The 18527-nt window shown below is 49.8% G+C and overlaps 1 protein-coding gene across 1 annotated transcript; it reads right to left on the bottom strand.

Annotated features, from left to right (window-relative positions):
• Positions 1 to 285: 285 nt before the first annotated feature.
• THNSL2 (threonine synthase like 2) lies at positions 286 to 11581 on the bottom strand. The gene is given in 9 exon segments (XM_087820731.1): positions 286 to 434; positions 437 to 570; positions 606 to 757; positions 2865 to 2990; positions 3089 to 3237; positions 6573 to 6805; positions 8397 to 8547; positions 8946 to 9140; positions 10282 to 11581. Coding segments are annotated over 9 exon segments (1398 nt in total). The 5' UTR covers positions 10505 to 11581; the 3' UTR covers positions 286 to 399.
• Between the last annotated feature and the right edge of the window lie 6946 nt (positions 11582 to 18527).

The raw sequence follows: 18527 nt of genomic DNA, 5'->3' as shown, positions 1-18527 counted from the left end.
GCCGGCCCATGTCCTCAATTGTGTCTCGAAGCATCAACGTCCAGTCGTCACCCTTCCGCATTGGGGTACAGCGCGTCTCCTTTCTCTCCAGGGCTAGGATCTCCGCGGGAGTTTCGGGGGTCAGTCCGGCAGCCAGGACAGCTTCTGGGAACTTGGCTGCAGAGGCAGGGGCCAGGCAACACCGGGGAGGGCTGTGGGGTGGGGCAGGTGCAAGCAAGTGGGTGGGAGACCACAGATGGGACACAGGTACAGAAAGGGGAAGGGAGGAGGGAGACGAAGGGACAGGGGAGGAGAGGGGTAGTGTGGGGCACAGAGGAGAGAGAGAGACAGATGTTTGGACCTTAAACTTATTCTACAATGACTGCTGAGCAACTTGCTGCTTCTTGCTGAAGGCCCAGCTCAACCGCCACCTCCTACGTGGGCTGACCCAGGATGTCCGTCACACACCCTCTTCGGGGACCAGTTCTTGGGACACAGTTCCACAGAGCACCCACCATGCTCATTAAAGCCATTTGTTCATACTCCTGTCCCCTGCTAGGGGAAGAAGAGGACCCCTGAAAGCCAAAGGGTCTCCCCCACCAGTGACCCAGGCGCCCAGGCCATACCTGGGCGTCTGCCTGTGCACCTTCTGGTAATGACAGCTCACGGCCACGGCCGAGTGAGGGCAGAGCAGGTACTGGTTCTCTTCCCAGCAGCGGGCCATGGTCTGTGTGATGGCCTCATCTGACACTGACTCGGATGTCACTGCCGCTGAAAGCTGATGGGTCCCAGGGCCAGAGGGGTGGAAATCAGGGTTAGGGGGAGCAAGGAGAAAGGTGGCCAAAGCCCAGTAAACAGCACGAGACTGAGTTCAGACTGAACGGCTTCGATTCAGCTCAGAGGAAAACCCGTTTTCCCGCACTTCCCAGTTGTGAGCTGCCTCACTCAACTTGAGGGAAGATGCATTCGACTTTCAGGTCAATAAACTTAGGATTCGCCTCATGAGTGAGTAAATGCAGCGTCTCGTTCAACAACCTCAAGAGCTCAGAGGTCAAGGGCAGTCAACGTTCCCAGTGCTGTGTCCTTGGTGTGACCTCCTGTGGGCACAAGGCCCCTTCCTGTCTGTTCCCGAGCGGCTCCTGCAGCAGCTCCTCTGGGAAACCCCCGCCCCACTACTCAGTGTCCCCTGGCATAGAAAGCTTATATGATCATTCTCAGAAAATTTACTGCATGCCTACGATGTGCCAAACACCCTGCATACACCCGATGGCAGCAGAGACCAGAGGGTGTCATAAACTGTTTACGTGGCTACCTGTCCCATTAGGGCTCCTGGAAGACAATGATGTATTTTACTTGTACTGTTATCTCCAGTCCCTAGCACAGCCTCTGGCTCATAGTATACACAGTATACATATCAATGAATGAATGAATGAATGAATGCTAGTCTAGTAGATGAAGTGTCTTCCATATGCACCGCCAGGGAGAGAGTGAAGAGCTGGGGACACTGTCTGTGTCCTGCGGCACCTCATTCACACGAGGAGAGGAAAGTGGATGTCAAAACAGACTATCAACCAAATGATTTGATCTGTGCGTGTGTTGCGGTCTGAATGTGTGTGTCGCCCAGTCTCATAGCGGCAACCGTAATTCCAGTGTGATAGCATCAGGAGGTGGAGCCTTTGGGAGGTATTTAGGTCCTGAGGGTGGAGCCCCCATGAATGGGATTAGTGTCTTGATAAAAAGAGGCCAGAGACTGGCTAAAGCTCTTTTCTCCTGAGTGAAGACAGGAGAAGGCACCTGTGCAGCCTGGCAGGAGGCTCTCGCCAGAGCCCATCCACGCTGGCACCCGGGCCTCTATCCCTCACTGTGAGAAATGAGCTTGCTCTGTTTATGAGCCACCCGGTCTGTGGCACTCTGACACAGCAGCCCAGGCTGACCAAGACACGTTACATCAAGAGCAGCGCAGGTTCAGGAAGACGGAAATTCCACTCTGCTCTGCGGTGGCTAAGCCCCAACTGTGTCTAGTTCTGGGACCAATTCCTTAAGGAGGACAATGACCACTCAAAATTATGTCATGTAAGACACCGCTAAAGGGACCAGGAAGGTTTAGTGGGTGAACAAAGATCCTCCTCAAGTCTGGGAGTCGGCCTACCCTCCAGTGTGCAAGTGAGAGGGGCCACTCCCAGCGCAGTGTGCGGGGTGTGCAATGACTGGAGTGACGTGCGGTGGTGAGGTCCTGGGCCTTGGGGACAGACACAGTTCAGGTGACCACTGGTGGGAATGTGGTAGAGAAAAGTAAATGCAGCTGCAACATATAAAATTGTGTTTTTTTTACATAAATTGACCACCATTAAGGTGGCATTAAAATGAAAGCAATCCTTCCCAACTCTATTCCTATCACTCTGAGGAGATAAAATCTCACCTCCTTAAAAAAAAAAAAAGCTAACAGGACAATGGGCTCTGTTCATATCGGATGGACAAAGTGACTTCCAGTTGTTGCTACTATTGGAAATCAACAACAATAAAAATTAAAGTAATAATAGTTAATATATTGCTTGGTAGCATTCAAAGTACTCCCTGGGTATTATCTGACTTCAGTCTTCAGCAAGGCGATGACATGGGTTCTCTTCATTCTCCTCATCGTACAGACGAGGAAGCTGAGGCACTGAGTCTGAGAAACTGGCTTGGTGCTGAGCCCTGTCTGACTCTAAGCCAGGACTCTACTGTCCTTCCTCTTTCAATAAAAGAACCCATATAAAGTGGCTGCAAAGTGACAGGCTCAGAGCAAGTGCTCAGGAAACAGGTGTCCCCATCCCCTGAACAGATTTTCAAACCCCAAGTCTGGCTGGTCTTGGGGCTGCACCCTTCCTTTCTCTGTGGTGACTGACCTTGCTTTGCAGTTCCTCAGGTAGACTCACACTTTGGGTCCTTTCAAACTGCTCCATGAGAGCTCTTGTCATCTGGCTGTCACAGCCGGACAGCAGCCAGAAAATCCTCTCCATGTTGTAGGGCACCTGTGTAGAAAGGCAGGGGCCAGGGTGTCACTCTGATCTCAGCCCTGTCCGTCCCCACCCACCCAACACCCGACCACATGCCTCCCCACAGGTCCCACCTGAATGTCCATAGCCGATGCCAAGGTTGGCCTGACCGTCTCAGACAGAGAGAAGTCTCCTCGCTGGACAGTCCTGTGGATGATGTCGTTGCAGTTCACGGCCGCCACCAGGCGGATGGGCAGCCCCATCTTCTGAGCAATGCAGCCAGCTTAAGGCAAGAGAGGAGGTCAATGGCTTCTCAGGCATGACGCCAAGAGCACGAACAACAAAAGAAGAATAAATAAATTCAACTTCATCAAAATTAAGAAACTTTTGTGTTTTTTGAAGCTTTTGTGTTTCAAAGGACACTACTGAGAAAATGAAAAGGCAACCCACAGAGTGGGTTAAACTACTTGCAAATCATACATCTGATAAGAGATTGAGGTCCAGAATATGCACAGATATATAAACTCTTACAACCCAACAATAAAAATACAAGTAACCTAATTTAAAAATGGGCAAAGGACTTGAACAGACATTTCTCCAAAGAATATAAACAAATGGAGAACGAACACATGGAAAGCTCCTCAGTATCACCAGTCATCAGGAAAACACAAAGCAAAACCACAATGACATACCACTCATACCCACTAGGATGGCTAGAAAAAACCAAAACAGATAATACCGCGTCCTACTCAGGATGTGAATTCACTGGAGCCCTCACACACCGTTGGTGAGAATGTAAACTGTACAGCCGCTTTGGAAAAGTCTGACAGTCCCTCAAAAAGTTAAGCATAGAGCTACCATATGACCCAGAAATTCACTCCTGGGTATATACACTCAAGATAAAGAAAAATAGGTTCATACAAAAACTTTTACACAAATGTTCACAGCAGTATTATTCACAATAACTAAAAAATTGAAACAATCCAAATGTCTATTAGTTAATAGGCATTGTGGTCTATCCATGCAATGGGATATTATTTAGACATAAAAAGGAACGAAGTACTTGATCCATGTAACAACACGGATGCACCTTGGGAACATTGTACTAAGTGAAAGAAGACAGACACAAAAGGCCACATATTGCATGATTCCATTTATATAAAATTGGTAGAATAGACCAATCGAGAGAGATGGAATAGATTAGTGGTTGCTAGAACTGGGGGAATGAACGGTAGGGAGTGGCTATTAATGGGAACAGGGTTTCCTTTTAGGGTGATGAAATGTTCTAAAATTAATAGTGGTGATGGTTATATAAATATTTAAATATACGAAGAACTATTGAATTGTGTACTTTAAATTGGTGAGTTGCATGGTATGTGAATCACACATAGCAGCAATAAGCTGTTACCACAAATAGAGAAGAGTGTCACCCCCCAACCCCCGCCAGGCACTGACACACACGCTGGCCATCACTACAGAAGAGAAAGCGGAGGCTCTGGGGGTTTAACTGATCCCTCCAAAGCCTGCTGGGTGGCAGAGTGAAGGTTCAGACTAGGTCTCAGACAGACAGACGCGCTTGTGCTGACAGCCTCCTAGAGCCCTCGCCTTTGGATGCACCATCTGGGAGGCACCCAGGGGTGACCGAGCAGTGCCCTGGGCCCACCCTATCAGCCGTCCTGTCTGCACGAGACAGACAGGGAATTCCTCACCCTGAGAGATGGAGAGCCGCCAAAAGTAGTTTAGGAAGGCTTTATACAGGGTGGGCAAAAGCAGGTTTACAGTTGTGAGTACGCAAAACAGTTTACTCTTGTATAATTTATTAATTATTGTATTATTTATTTGTATTACAACTGTCTACTCATGTTGCCCACCGTGACTACTTCTGCAAATGGTTAATCCCTGGTGAGTGGTTAAAGAAGTCAGGACGGCCCCCACCCCACCATCACTCTCAATTTTCAAAGCACTTTCACACTCATTTCACTTGCTCCTCATGAAAACGTCGTGATATCCTTCCACGAAAGGGGGGAAATGGAAGCTCAGGAGGGGTGAGGGGCTTAAGGTCGAACAGCTGGCTCCTGACAGAGCAGGGGAGCTAGAAACACCCTCGCTGATATGGATTTTGTGCCAGGCACTGTGGTAGGTGCTGGCATGGGCAGGCTGCATGACTGTGGGTGGCATCATTTGCTGGGGGTGAGGCAGAAGGGGAGGGAGCAGGGTGGGCTTCGCCCGTGGGTGGTGAGGAAGGCTGAGGCATCCTTGCCTAACCACTAAGATGCCTGCAGGGTCTCACCTAAGCCGCCCCACTGGCACCTGCTGACAGAACCACCAGAGACACTAATGCCCATAGGAGGCACCCCGGCAAGTGGGTAGGGATGTGGGCTCTGGAGCAGCCTGCCGGAGCCCCAACCCTGGCTCTGCCACGGACCTGCGTGGGAACAGGGGCAAGCCAACTAACTTCTCTATGCCTCAGTTTCCTCATTACAAAATGGAAGTAATACGGCTACATAATATCCCACTGTGTAAATCCCTTACCCTTTGGTTCAGCATGGAGGACCTGGAGAGGATTATGCCAAGTGAAACAAGCCCGTCAGAGAAAGACAAGTATCACATGATCTCACTCATATGTGGAATCTAACGAACAAAATAAACTGAAGAAAAAATAGATCCAGAGACATTGAAGCATGGAACAGACTGATGAGTCTCAGGGAAGGCAGGGGTGGGCGGGAAGAGATTAACCAATGAACTTAGATGCATAACCCATGGACACAGACAATAGTGCAGTGAAGGCCTGGGGAGGGGGTGGGAGTGCAGGGGAGGGGGTCAATGGGGAAAAAAGGAGGATATCTGTAATACGTTCAACAATAAATATAAATTTTAAAAATAAAAAATAAATAAAATATATGGCATAGAAAAAAACAAACAAAAATCCAAAAACAAAATGGAAGTAATAGTATCGTCCTTCTCATAGGCACATGTGAGAATTAGATGAGTTAGAGCAATGCCTGCTGTCTATTCAGTGCTTGATAAATGTTAATTATTATAGAAAATGATTTTAATATCATGCAGCTGTACGAAGGTCACATACAAACGAAACAGTCTTATCTGCCCTCACAATGGTCCTGAGATATGAGCAATCCACTGTCCCTTTTACACCTGAGAAGCCAGGTCTGAGGGGCCGCCCATAGTGTTCAACTAGCAAAGGACAGGTCGGCCCGAACCCAAGGCCAGGACTCTCCCCGCCCGTCTCCAGCAGCGGTTCCAGGGGGGGCAGCACCTGCCCGCCGAGCTGTGTGCCCTCCAGCAGGCCCCTGGCCGAGGCCGGGAGGAAAGTCCGCGGAACCTGGACCTCCCCTCCCCACACCCTGCCACACTCGGGCATCGGGCCAGGGGCCAGAGGACGTCAGGGCTGATGCACCACCCTTTCCCTGCAGCAAGAGGCCAGGTGCCCCCCAGGGAGCCAGGGGGAAGTTTGTGGGGAGCTTCTCCTGCATAGTTTCCCATCCCCTTCAGAGTTACGACTCAGTCTTTCTCCTCATGCTTGCCGGCAAAGGGCAGCTGAAAGGACTGGGCCACAGACGTTTTTCTGCAAAGTTCCCTTCCGCGCAGGGGTCTCCTTACCTGCAAGGTTGCCAGCGGCCCCTGTTGGCACAACCACCTCCACAGGGGGCAGCGGGTGCACATCTAAGGATGGCACACACCGGAAGTAAGCAAAGAAGTGGTGAGCCATCTGCACGAGGACCCGGGACCAGTTGATTGAATTCAGACTCATCAGGTTGTGCTTCTTCACAAAAGCCACATCGGTGAACACGGCCTTGATGGGCTCGTCCAGCTCGTCGCTGTTTCCCTCCACTGTTGGGAGAGAGGAGAGGGCAGCTGTCAGGAGCATGAACCCCCAGCAACTCAGGGTCAGGAAGGAAGCTTCCATGCACACCCTCAGGGAAAAGCCTTCCAACATCTGTACAAAGTGAGGGGGAGTAGGTGGCAGGACACAGGTACAAAAAGCTTTTTTTTGCTTTGATTCAAGGAAAAGATGGTCTTAGTTCTACAATTAGCAATTCTGGTGCTTGGGGTACAACAGGAACCCTTGGGAACCTGAATCTTGTGCATTAAAATCTTACAATGAACTCAGCCGGTATGGCTCAACGGTTGAGCTAAGCTATGATCCAGAAGATCGCAGTTTGATTCCTGATCAGGGCACATGCCCAGGTTGTGGGCTCAATCCCCAGTAGGCGGCGTGCAGGGGGCAGCCACTCAATGACTCTCTCATCATTGATGTTTCTACCTCTCTCTCCCTCTCCCTTCCTCTCTCCCTGAAATCAATAAAAATCTATTTTAAAAAATATCTTGCAATGACTGCAAGAAAATGCAGCCAAATATGGGCAATTACCAAGACATGCGTATGATTTTGCCAACACCTGCATTACCTGAACCACGAACTTCTCACCTGAAAGTGAATGCGCTTGCTAAAGAAAAGGGCACAGTGCTTTTTTCTTGCTCTTGAACAAAGAGACGAAGGATATTCATGCTACTCCCACCAGTAAGGTTTGTTTTCACTGCACTGTAGCTTCTTAAAAATAGTGTTATATAAAAATATCCTTTCGCATTACACCAGGAGGCAGGCCAGCTGTAGAAGGAATGTCTTCTGCCACACTTGCTGTCCTGCCAGATAAGCGGCCAAAGAAGCCAGGATGCCCAGGCAGCTTGCCCAAGGCCACAGTGCACAAACCTCGCCAGGACACCTACCGTGGGGTTACCTGGAGTCTTGTGGGGTATGAGAGATGAAAATAAAAGCACACCCCTTCCTTCTCCACTCTCAGTCTCCACAAAGATGGGATCTGCTGGGAACAGATCACCTGATATTGAAGGAGATAGGTTTTTGCCTTTCTCAAAATGCTACAATTCGTGATGTGGCTAAGGAGAGGGTGTCACCGGAGGTGAGTGCTGCTAAGTAGCTGCCTACTTTAAATACTCAGACCTGCTAATCACATGCAAGGCTTAGTTATTTCCAAACCACAGCAGAGGGCATGAACTGTCAACCTGTAATGACATTCTTTTAAAATAATTATTTAACACATTTTTGCCCTCTAAACTGCAGTGCCCTGGGGGACAAAAAACTCCAGGTCATGTGACTCAGGGTATGGCCTGGGTTGCTGCATATATACCTGGCCCTGGCAGGTTGGACTGCATGGAGGTGGTGTTCTCCAAGGTATGTTTTTAAACCCGGCTTCCTAGCCTGTCCTGTCAACATTGGCTTATGCACCTGTCACCCCTAAGAGTTTATGAGACTGTGTAGCAAAGAACCTGCCCAGAGCTAAGCCAACCTCAAAGATGACTGTTCAAGGAAAGGAGGGAGAGAGGACGGTCAGCTCGTCAACAACCAGTTTTGATCCAGCCCATCTGCCCGAACAGGCAGCTGCCTGGGGCCCCACCCAGCACTTCCCTCCGAACACACGGACGTTCTCCTGCAGCACCGTGGTCATCTGCAGCTCCTGGACCCTCGTGCAGTGGCCCTGGGGCAGCAGCACGATGATGGCCACGTTCCTGGCCCCGCGGACACTCTCAATGGCAGCACTCCCCGTGTCTCCAGAAGTTCCTGGATGGGAAGGAACAGAGCCTCCCTTTGGAACAAGGCACACAAAAAGGGCCCCCACAGCACTGTTGCCAAATGAGGTAACATCTACCATCAAGTGCTCAGAGGGCAGGAATCTGGGATCCACGAACCACCAAGAGACCCATGGATAGAATTCCGGACATCTGTGGACGTGGAACCACATAATCTATATAGTTTACATCTTTAAAAATATTCTTCTGAGCAGGTTCCATAGCCTGCACCAGACTGTCAAAGGGGACCATGGCATGAGGGAAGGCTGAGAGCCCTGCTCTGGAAGAGCTAGTGACACACTCCCCGAGAGACAACAGCGGGGGACACGCGGGGGGTGGACAGGGCCGGCTGGGGTGCTCCGGGGCTCCTGGGCTCACTCCCACGCGCACCTACAACCACGGTGATGTGCTTCCCCCTCTTCTCCAGGAAGTACTGCAGGAACTGCGCTGTGCAGCTCAGGGACAGGTCCTTAAACGCATACGTGACCCCATGCCACAGCTCCAGCACGTTCAGCCCGTCCCGCAACCTGGACAGATGGACCACCTCTGGGTGGCGGAATCTGCGGAAGGCTCGGTGGATCAGATCTGCGGGCACAGTGGGCGGAGGGCATTGTTAGGTCTTCCCTCCAGTCTCTCTCAGTCTCTTTACACTTTTGAATGGGAAGTTTTTATCTCTGCTACAGGATAAAAAGAGCAGACACATTTATCCTAAATCACACCATACAGGAATAGAATTGTATGATCTTAGAGGAAGTCTGGAAAGACAGGCACCAAGCTACTGGCAGAGTCTGCACAGCGATCCCGCAGAGAGCAGAGATGCAACTACAGGACTTGCATTTTTTTATTTTATAAACATCACCATCTGGATTTCTTGTCAGAAGATATTCCAAACAGCATTGAATTAAAGTTATGTGACAAACAAATCAATGCCCCATCCCTTCTCACTTTCCTTCTAAGGTCAGGACACCGTTTGTTTGCTGCATCACTAAATCTCACACCTGGGAGGGCAGCACCTTGGGAGGCTGTGCCTGCGGTGCCACCTGAGGCGGGGCAGTCTCAACCACACTGCTCAGACTTGAGGTGACAAACCCTCACCTGGGATCCTAACAGGCAGACTCTAGTTCAGCAGGTCTGAGGGAATCTGAGAATTCTGGTAAGTGCCCAGGCGATGCCATCAGTGCTGGTCATTGGACCACCGTCTGAGTGGCCCTCTTCTCCGCCCAGCCCCAAACTCAACATCAGGTATGGATACCGTATACCTGGGCCAGGGAGCAGCAGCCCTGGCATCACCTGGACACCTGATAGGAAGGCGGGGTTCCCAGACCTCCTGAGCCAGAATGAGCCTTTAAATGAGCCCCTGAGGGGAATCCACAGCACTTTACAGTTTGAGACCAGCTGGTCCAGGACACTCTCAGAGTCCCTTCTGGAAATAAAACAGCAAGCCAAGGGGCTGTGTGCCTTATATGCAGGAAAGGAAAATCCCAACATTCACACTACTAGTCTTGAAAAGGAGTTTAAAAAGAAACTAAAGGGAAAAATGTCTCTGCAGATCATTTTGGCTGGCGGGAAGGGCTGGGTATGTCCAGCTCTGGAACTCCAGTCTGAAAGAAACACTAAATTCTGAGAAATGTGACCAAAGACCTCCAAGGGATGAAGTGATAGATTTTCAACGCTGCAGGCACTGGGCTGGCAGGGGTGGGGAGTGGAAGTGGGTGGGGGTGCTCACCATTTAAGTCATCTCTTGGGATGAGCTCCGGGCCGATGAAGAGGGCACAAAGCTCGGCCACCAGGCTGGGGTAGGAGAGCGCACTCCACTGCTGCAGGGTCTCCCTGCCCAGCTGCGGGAGCTCCTCGGGCATGAAGAGGCCCCCATCGGGCGCGTAGCCGGAGAAAAGGGCCCCCTCGAAGTTGACACGTGGGGCAGTCCCCCTGGTGCTGACATACCACATGACCCTGGAGACCTGCAGAAGGGACAGTGCAGAGGAACCTGGTCTCTTTGCCCCCTGGGCAAAGCTGAAGCGGACACTGCCCCTCAGCTGGCTCCTGGGTCACCATTCACTGGGGAAGTGTTCCAGGCCAGAATACGGGAGCCGGCCTCAGGTCTCACGCCCGCTTTCCCTGCGACTAAGCACATCGTGAACCCTCTAATCAAAAAGAGGCAATTCCATGGCTTATTACCTCGGGAGAGGGGGCACCAGAGCTTGGTCCTCACTGATGAGGACGGCCTTGGGTGGGGAAAGACAACAGCAACATGAGTAACTGCCGTGCTGATCCCCCTTTTCATGAGAGGACCACCACTCGTGGCCATACACCCTTTTGAGAGATGTCTGTGCCCACTTCTGCTCAAAAATAACCACCTGCGACGGTCATTTAGCCCTGTTGCCTGTAACCTAGTGGTTCTCAACTCTGTTGGTTTGTTAGAATAAACTTGGGAGCTTTTTAAAAAAATGCATCTACCTGGGTCAATTCAACTAGAATCTCCAAATGAGAGGCTCCTCCTGCGGCCCGGCGCAGCCAGGGTTAAGAGCAGGCTGACTAGCTCACCCCAGGCTTCCTGGGACTTCCCTAATTCTAAAGCTGAAAATCCTCGTCCCGGGTAACCCCTCGGCACCAGGCAAACCAGGCCAGGCGGCGACCTAGTTGAAACCAGTGCCTGCAACTGCCGCTCCGGGTCTCGGGTCATGGTCCTCCAGGCCCTGGGTCGAGGGGGTTCTGAAAAGGTCTGCAGGATGGGGCGCCCCTGCCAGCCTCGGAAAGCACCGCAGAGCCCCTGCAGGGGGTGCCAAGCGTCGGAAACCCGCAGTCCCCGGGTTTCAACGAGCTGCGGCCCGAGCCAGGGTCAGTTACAGACGGGCGGAGCCAGTCTCGCCGCGGCCGGTGGAGGGAAACCCGGGAAGTTCCTCCAGGGCTCGGAAACGCCCGTCACCCGACTTTGGGGGAGGTGCGCCACGGGCAGGGAGGGGGGCGAGGGGGACCCCGGGGAAGGGAAACAAGGCCTCGGGGTGCCGCGGGCCGGTGCGGGCGCTGTGGTCACCGCCGCGAGCGAGCGGGGACCCCAACCCGCCCGGGTGGGATGGGTGCCTGGGCCCGCAGAGGGGTGAGTGCCCGGCGGGCGCGCGTTACCCGTCCCGGCGCTGCAGGCGGCGAAGGCGGGGCTGCGCTCAGAGGGGCGCTCGGCACGGCCCCGCGGCTTCCGGCGACCGACGGGGAGGGGGCGGGGCGGGGGCGGGGAGAGGGGAGAGGGGGCGGGGAGAGGGGGCGGGGAGAGGCAGAGGGGGCGGGGCGGGGGAGAGGGGGCGGGGCGGGGGAGGCAGAGAGGGGCAGAGGGGGCGGGGGAGAGGGGAGGAGAGGGGGCGGGGCGGGGGCGGGGCGGGGCAGGGGCGGGGGGCGGGGAGAGGCAGAGAGAGGCAGAGGGGGGCGGGGGAGAGGGGAGGAGAGGGGCGGGGGCGGGGATGGTAGTGGGGGGCAGCCCTGCGTTCCTCACGTCGCTCGTCTACCCCGCGCGTTGCCCCGTGCTTGATGGCTGTATCTGCCTTCCAAGAAGTGCTGAAGGGAGGGCTTCAAGCTGAAGTGGAAAGAGGCGCAGCGACCAGCTAGGACAGTGCGCGGCCCTGGCTGGTGGCGCGGTGGTTAGCGCGCCGGCCTGCGCGCCGAAGGGCCTGGGGTCGGACTCCGGCCGCGAGCACCTGCCTTGGTTGGAGGCTCGGTCCCTGGCCCCTCCCGGGCGGGAGGCAGCCGATCTCAGTGAGTCTCTCTGCGCCTTCCACTCCCCCTGAAAAGCAATGGAAAAAATAAGGAAGTACACACACTGGTAAAGGTGATTTTTTTTATAATAAGATTTTGAAAACGCCAATTCTATAACAGTTTGTTTTATTTATTATTTAACTATAGTATACAGATTAAGGGGGGAAAGTATTAAACATAAGTATAGCTACTATACTTTGTTAACAAATGCACAGCATAAAAAGAGGTCAGTTGTAACAGCAAAAAATAAAAGGGCAGGAGTGAAAGGGTGGAGCCTTCACAGATGAATAAAAATAAGTTGCAATCAGCATGAATGGATGGCTTTATCTATGAGATGTTTGATGTATCCTTACGGTAATCACAAAGCAAAAACCTATAGTAGATTTACAAAACATAAAAAGGGGAAACAGGGCACACAGCCGTAGAAACCACCAGTTTACCTCGGTAAGAAAAAACGGGGGAAAACAAACAGTGGAAATACAGGGAGAGTCCAAGATGGTGGTGGGTAGGTAGAAGCTACGCTCTCGGCCTCCCAGGACCAAACTGGAATTACAGCTAAACTACAGGACAATTGTTAGAGGGATTTGCCAAGGCAAAGATGTAGGAGGCCTGTTGAGAGTTAAAAACAGATTTACTGAAAACCACCTGGGTGCAGGTGGGGTGCCGCTCGGTGGGCAGTCACCACCCCTGAGGGGTAGAGGCTGTTTTTTGTAGGGTTTAGTGGGACGGCAGGGGGACTGGGGAGTTGGGTAAACAATCAGTCTTGTTTGTTCTTTCCTGGAGTCAGGTACAGGTGTTCTCGCTGGTCGTTTGTGGCTTGGCAGGGGCTTGTGGTCCGGTCCCTTTGTGGTTTGTAGGTTGCCAAGTTCCTGCTTCTGTGATTGCTCCTACCAAGATGGGAGATTTGGACTCAGGTTGCCAGGGACTTGGGTTGCCAGGGACTCAGGTTGCCAGGGACTTGGGCTGCCAGGGACTCACGTTGCCAGGGACCTTATAACAATCATTGTTAACAGCCAAGTGGAGACTAGCTGAAGGAGCCACGTTGAGACTGGTAGAAAGGATGGAGACATAAAAAAGCCTGGCCCTGCTCCACTGGCAGTGACAGGCTCCTCAGGGTGTCCCAGCTGTGGGGGTTCCTCCTGAGAAGTGTAGGGCCTAAGCCCCAAGTTGAGCTCCCCAGCCCAGAGCACCATAACATCTGGCTGTGAAAAGCAGCAAGGTTTCTGTCCACCAGGGAGCGACAGCAGTCCACTGGACACACAGACTCTCTCTCTTAAAGGGCCAATGCGCAAAATTCATTGGCAGTGGCTCACCGTGGGCCCTGGCAAGGGAGGGCCAAGGGGTCTAGAGTAGCGTGAGGAGAGTCGAGGGTTTGTGGCTCTGGGTGTTGTGGGAGGTGGAAACGGCACGGGGTGTTAGACTGGTGGGGTCAGACTACCTGGGTTCAGCTACCTTGGTACTTGGGTTCTAGCTGAAAAAGAATTCAAAGCCAAAACTCAAACCATAACAGAACATTTATTTACAAAATCACAGAGGTAAAAGAAGTAATGCATAGAAGAAATGGGTTTAGGATACAAGTGATTTGTTTAATAAAAGGTAAAGAAAGGGCCCTTGGAGCTTGGTTCTGAGGAAGGTAATGGTAATGTGTCTGGAGGGTGGGGGAGGGGGAGGGAAAGGGCCTGCTCCTGGGAGAGAGAGCACACTGGGTTCTCTGTCCTAAGGGTTTTAAGGGAGGAGATCTTAGGGGAGGTCCCAGGGGAAGATCTGAATAGAATATTCAGTAGCTTTCCAGGTGTGTCTTTTCAGGGTCTAGGTCTCCACTGATTGATTGGTATGTGCCTGGGCAGAGGGTCATTTTCCAATGCAGCTGGCCCTGAGGTCAGTAATGGGGTCACTTGTCTGGTTTTGCTGCTTTTCTGGACCTGGAGTTGAAATACAACTAAGGCCTAGATGTTATTCTAAGAGGAACAGCCAGGGGGGCCAAACCACAGGACCAGCAATATGCTAGGGGAGGAAAGGTCACCCTGGGGTGAGACCCCACCCTACAATTGTCCTTGCTAGGCACCTAGGGCTTTCCACACTGGTGACCTTCTGTACCTGGCCCATAGTCCTCACTCTGCTCATGTCCGTCTAACTGCCTACTCCATGGGGAGGAAACTGAAGGGACAGCCACCAGGATCCCTGTGCTGAATAATTCTCCCATACTATAGAGGCCACATTTCTTAGATGGAGCACTACCCTTCACGTGGTATCAGCCTGAGGGAAAGCAATAACCTCACCCTGTGGACTCCCTTTCACCCCACCCTACAAAGTTTATGCCCTGCTGAGGAGTCTGCTGCCTTGGCCAGAGTGTAGAGGTTTGGGCAGACTCGGGATGTCAGGGACTGAGTCGAGTGGCTTTGGGGTGGGGCCATTCCTCCTACTTTCCTGTGAACCTGACTGGTGCTTCCCCCTCACAAGAGGAGCACTAATCTCAATTTTCAGACTTCTGAGGGACCCACTGTCCAAGCTCCAAGAGCCCCACCTGCCCAGCTATTAGTGGCTCTGCACTGCTGAGGTCAAGGCAAAAATCCAAGACACACTGAGTTGTGTGGCTCTGGGGCAGGGCCACACACCTCCCCCTTCCCTGAAGCCTGATCAGCACCTCCCCCTCACAGGAGATCAATTAGTCCCATCCTCCCAACTCTCTGAGGTCTTACCCTGCTGAGCTCTCTCTTTTCAAGCAGAATCTGGGACAAACTGAGTTGTGTGACTCTAGGACAGAGGACATTTATCCCTTGCACACCTGACCAAAGCAGAGCCCTCATTGGCCTTCACATTGGCCAACTTGGTTTGTTTGGCCTGATAAACTCTGCTGGCCTCACCCTGATGACTCCCTGAGACCCCACCCCAACACAAAGATGTGTGAGCACTGAGTGGGCAGCAGCTAGACTTGATATATCCGGGGACATCTGTGGAGTGGCTTCAGACCCAGCACTGAAACTGAGTTTTAACCTGTATCAATCTGGTGAACAAGACTCACCCTTATGTGGTGACAAACTGAACCTACCTCATGCAACTTGAGTACCACCAGAGGCTCTTTCAGTGACTGAGCCTAATAGGCAGCCAGCAAGCAGAGGCAGGTGAAAACAGATCTCAGGGTTCCTTGGGACTTTTTCTAAAATGACCCTGGGCCAGGTGCTGGCCATGGCGTACAACTTGGTTCTTGCAATGCACACCCAGGCCCAGCAGAGGCAGCCACAACCTGTGGATTGATTTATAGCTACAAACAGGTTGCCTAGGGCCAATCACAGCTACATCTGACATTGGCATGCACACGAGTACCTCTCAAGAGACCCAGAATTAATGCATTCAGTGACCAGCTACAGACAACATTAGAGCAGGATCCAATAAACTTCACAAGCAGAAAATCTAAAGAGAGATCTTGGCAGGCACCAAACCCTGCTAAGATGAATTCTGCTTTGTGTGTTCAGTACCTGCACAACAGCTCGCACACCATAGTTGGGGCTAAGCCTCACAGTCAGCAAGCCTGAGGGTCTGTTCCATGTACAAATGAGCCAGTAGTAAATAAGACTCAATTACAACAGGAGAGTTCATATAACTGACACAATAGGCATTCTTGGAGCACCCAGCTCAGGTGATCAAGTGGCCTGCACCACTGGACTCCACAGGACACCTACTACACAGGACACCTGAGACTGGAAGTCATAGCAGATCTATGTAATACATAGAAACAAAGAGGTAGTCAAAATAAGGAGACAAAGAAACATGCCCCAAATGAGTAAACAGGAGGAACCTCCAGAAAAGAGCTAAATGAAATGGCAAAGTACTGGTTATAATGATGCCCACCAGTATGAAAAAGAACATAGAAACCATAAAAGAAAAAAAAAAAGGACGAGCCAGAAATGAAGAATACAATATTCAAAATAAAGAATACACTGGAAGAAATAAAAAGTAAGTTAGACGAAGCAGAGGACTGATCAGCAATTTGGAAGAAAAGGTAGGAAAAAAATACCCAATTAGAGCAGCCTAAAGAAAAAAAGAATTTTTTAGAAACCGAGGATAGTTTAAGGGATTTCTGGGACAACACGAAGTGTAACAACATCTAAATCTTAAGGGTTTCAGAAAAAGGAGAGAGAGAGTAAGGGATGGAGAATTTCTTTGAAGAAATAATGACCAAAAAACTTTACTTATCTGGTGAAGGAAAGAGACACACAAGTCCGGGAAGTGCAGAGATTCCCAAACAAGATGAACCCAAAGAGGCCCACACCAAGACACATCATAATTAAAATGGCAATGGTTAAAGACAAAGAAAGAATCCTAAAGCTACAAGAAAAAGACAGCTAGTTACCTACAAGGGAGCTCCCATAAGACTGTCAGCTGATTTCTCAACAGAAACATTTCAGGCCAGAAGGGATTGGCATGAAGTATTCAAAGTGATGAAAAGCAAGGATCAACAACCAAGACTAATTTACCCAGCAAGGCTTTCATTTCAAATTGAAGAAGAAACATAGAGCTTCCAGAGGAAAAAAAGCTAAAGGAGTTTGTTACCACCAAACCAGCATAACAAAAAATGTTAAAGGGCCTGCTTTAAGAAAAAGAAGAAAGAGAGAAAAAGAACAGAACAACATAGTTAAAAGAACAAGATTGCAATAGATACGTACCTATCAATAATCACTTTAAATGTAAATGGCTTAGCCTGGTTGGCATGGCTCAGCCAGCAGTTGAGCATCAACCTCTGATCCAGGAGATAGTGGTTCCATATCTGGTCAGGGCACATGCCCAGGTTGCAGGCTTGATCCCTGGCAAGGGGGTGTGCAGGAGGCAGGAAGCAGCTGATCAATGACTCTTTCATCATTGATGTTTCTCTCTCTCTCCCTCCCCCTTCCTCTATCTGAAATCAATAAAGACACCTTAAATAAATAAATAAATAAATAAATAAATAAATAAATAAATAAATAAATAAATAAATAAATAAAAATATTTAAAAACAAAACAAATGTAAATGGCTTAAATGCTCCAATCAAAAGACACTGGGTAGCTGAAAGAATAAAAAAACAAGAGCCATATGTATCCTGTCTACAAGAGATCCACTTCAGAACAAAACATACACACAGGCTAAAAGTAAAGAGATGGGGAAAGATATTTTATGCAAATGGAAAGAAAAAAAGCTAGGGTAGCAATACTTATACCTGACAAAATAGACTTTAAAACAAAGGCTATCGTAAGAGACAAAGAGGGACACTACATAATGATAAAGGGTGCAGCCCAACAGGAGGACACAGCCCTCATAAATATATATGCACCCAACATAGGAGCACCTAAATATATAAAGCAAATCTTGATAAATATAAATAGAGAAATCAATAGGAATACAGCCATAATAGGGGATTTTAACACCCCATTGACATCAATGGAGAGATCTTTCAGACAGAAAATCAGCAAGGAACCAGTGGACTTAAGTGACACACTAGAGCAGAAAAATTTAATTGATATCTTCACAGCATTTCACCACAAAGCAGCAGAATATACATTTTTTTTTTTTTTTTCAAATGTACATGGAGCACTTTCTAGGATAGGCCACATGTTAGGACACAATACAAGTCTCAGTAAATTTTAAAAGATTCAAATTATATCAAGCATCTTCTCTGATTTTAACAGTATGAAACTAGAACTCATTCACAAGTAAAAAACTGAAAAACACACAAACACTTGGAAACTAAATAACATGTTAGTATGCAATGAGTGGGTTAACAATGGGATCATGGAAGAAATCAGAAGATACCTGAGAGAACTGAAAATGAGAACACAACAACCCCAAATCTATGGGACACAGCCAAAGCAGTCCTAAAAAGGAAATTCATAGCATTAGGGTCCTAACTCAAGAAACAAGAATAACGTATCAAATAAATAATCTAACTGTACACGTAAAGGAACTTGAAAAAACAAACAGCAAACAAAGCGCAAAGTGAGTAGGAAGAAGGAAATAATAAAGATCAAAGCAGAACTAAATAAAATAGAGTCTAAAAATGAAAAGATCAATAAAACCAAAAGCTGGCTCTTTGAAAAGATAAACAGGATTGACAAACATCTGACAAACATTTTTTGACTCATCAAGACAAGAGAAGACCCAAACAGATAAAATCAGAAATGAAAGAGAAGTAACAAATGCCACCAAAGAAATATAAACAATTGTAAGAAAATGTTATGAACAAAATAAGCCAACAA

Source organism: Miniopterus natalensis, chromosome 9, assembly GCF_054644295.1.
Source record: "Miniopterus natalensis isolate mMinNat1 chromosome 9, mMinNat1.hap1, whole genome shotgun sequence".
NCBI lineage: Eukaryota > Metazoa > Chordata > Mammalia > Chiroptera > Miniopteridae > Miniopterus > Miniopterus natalensis.
The sequence above is the reverse complement of the archived record's forward strand: the minus strand, read 5'-3'. Positions and strand labels throughout refer to the sequence as shown.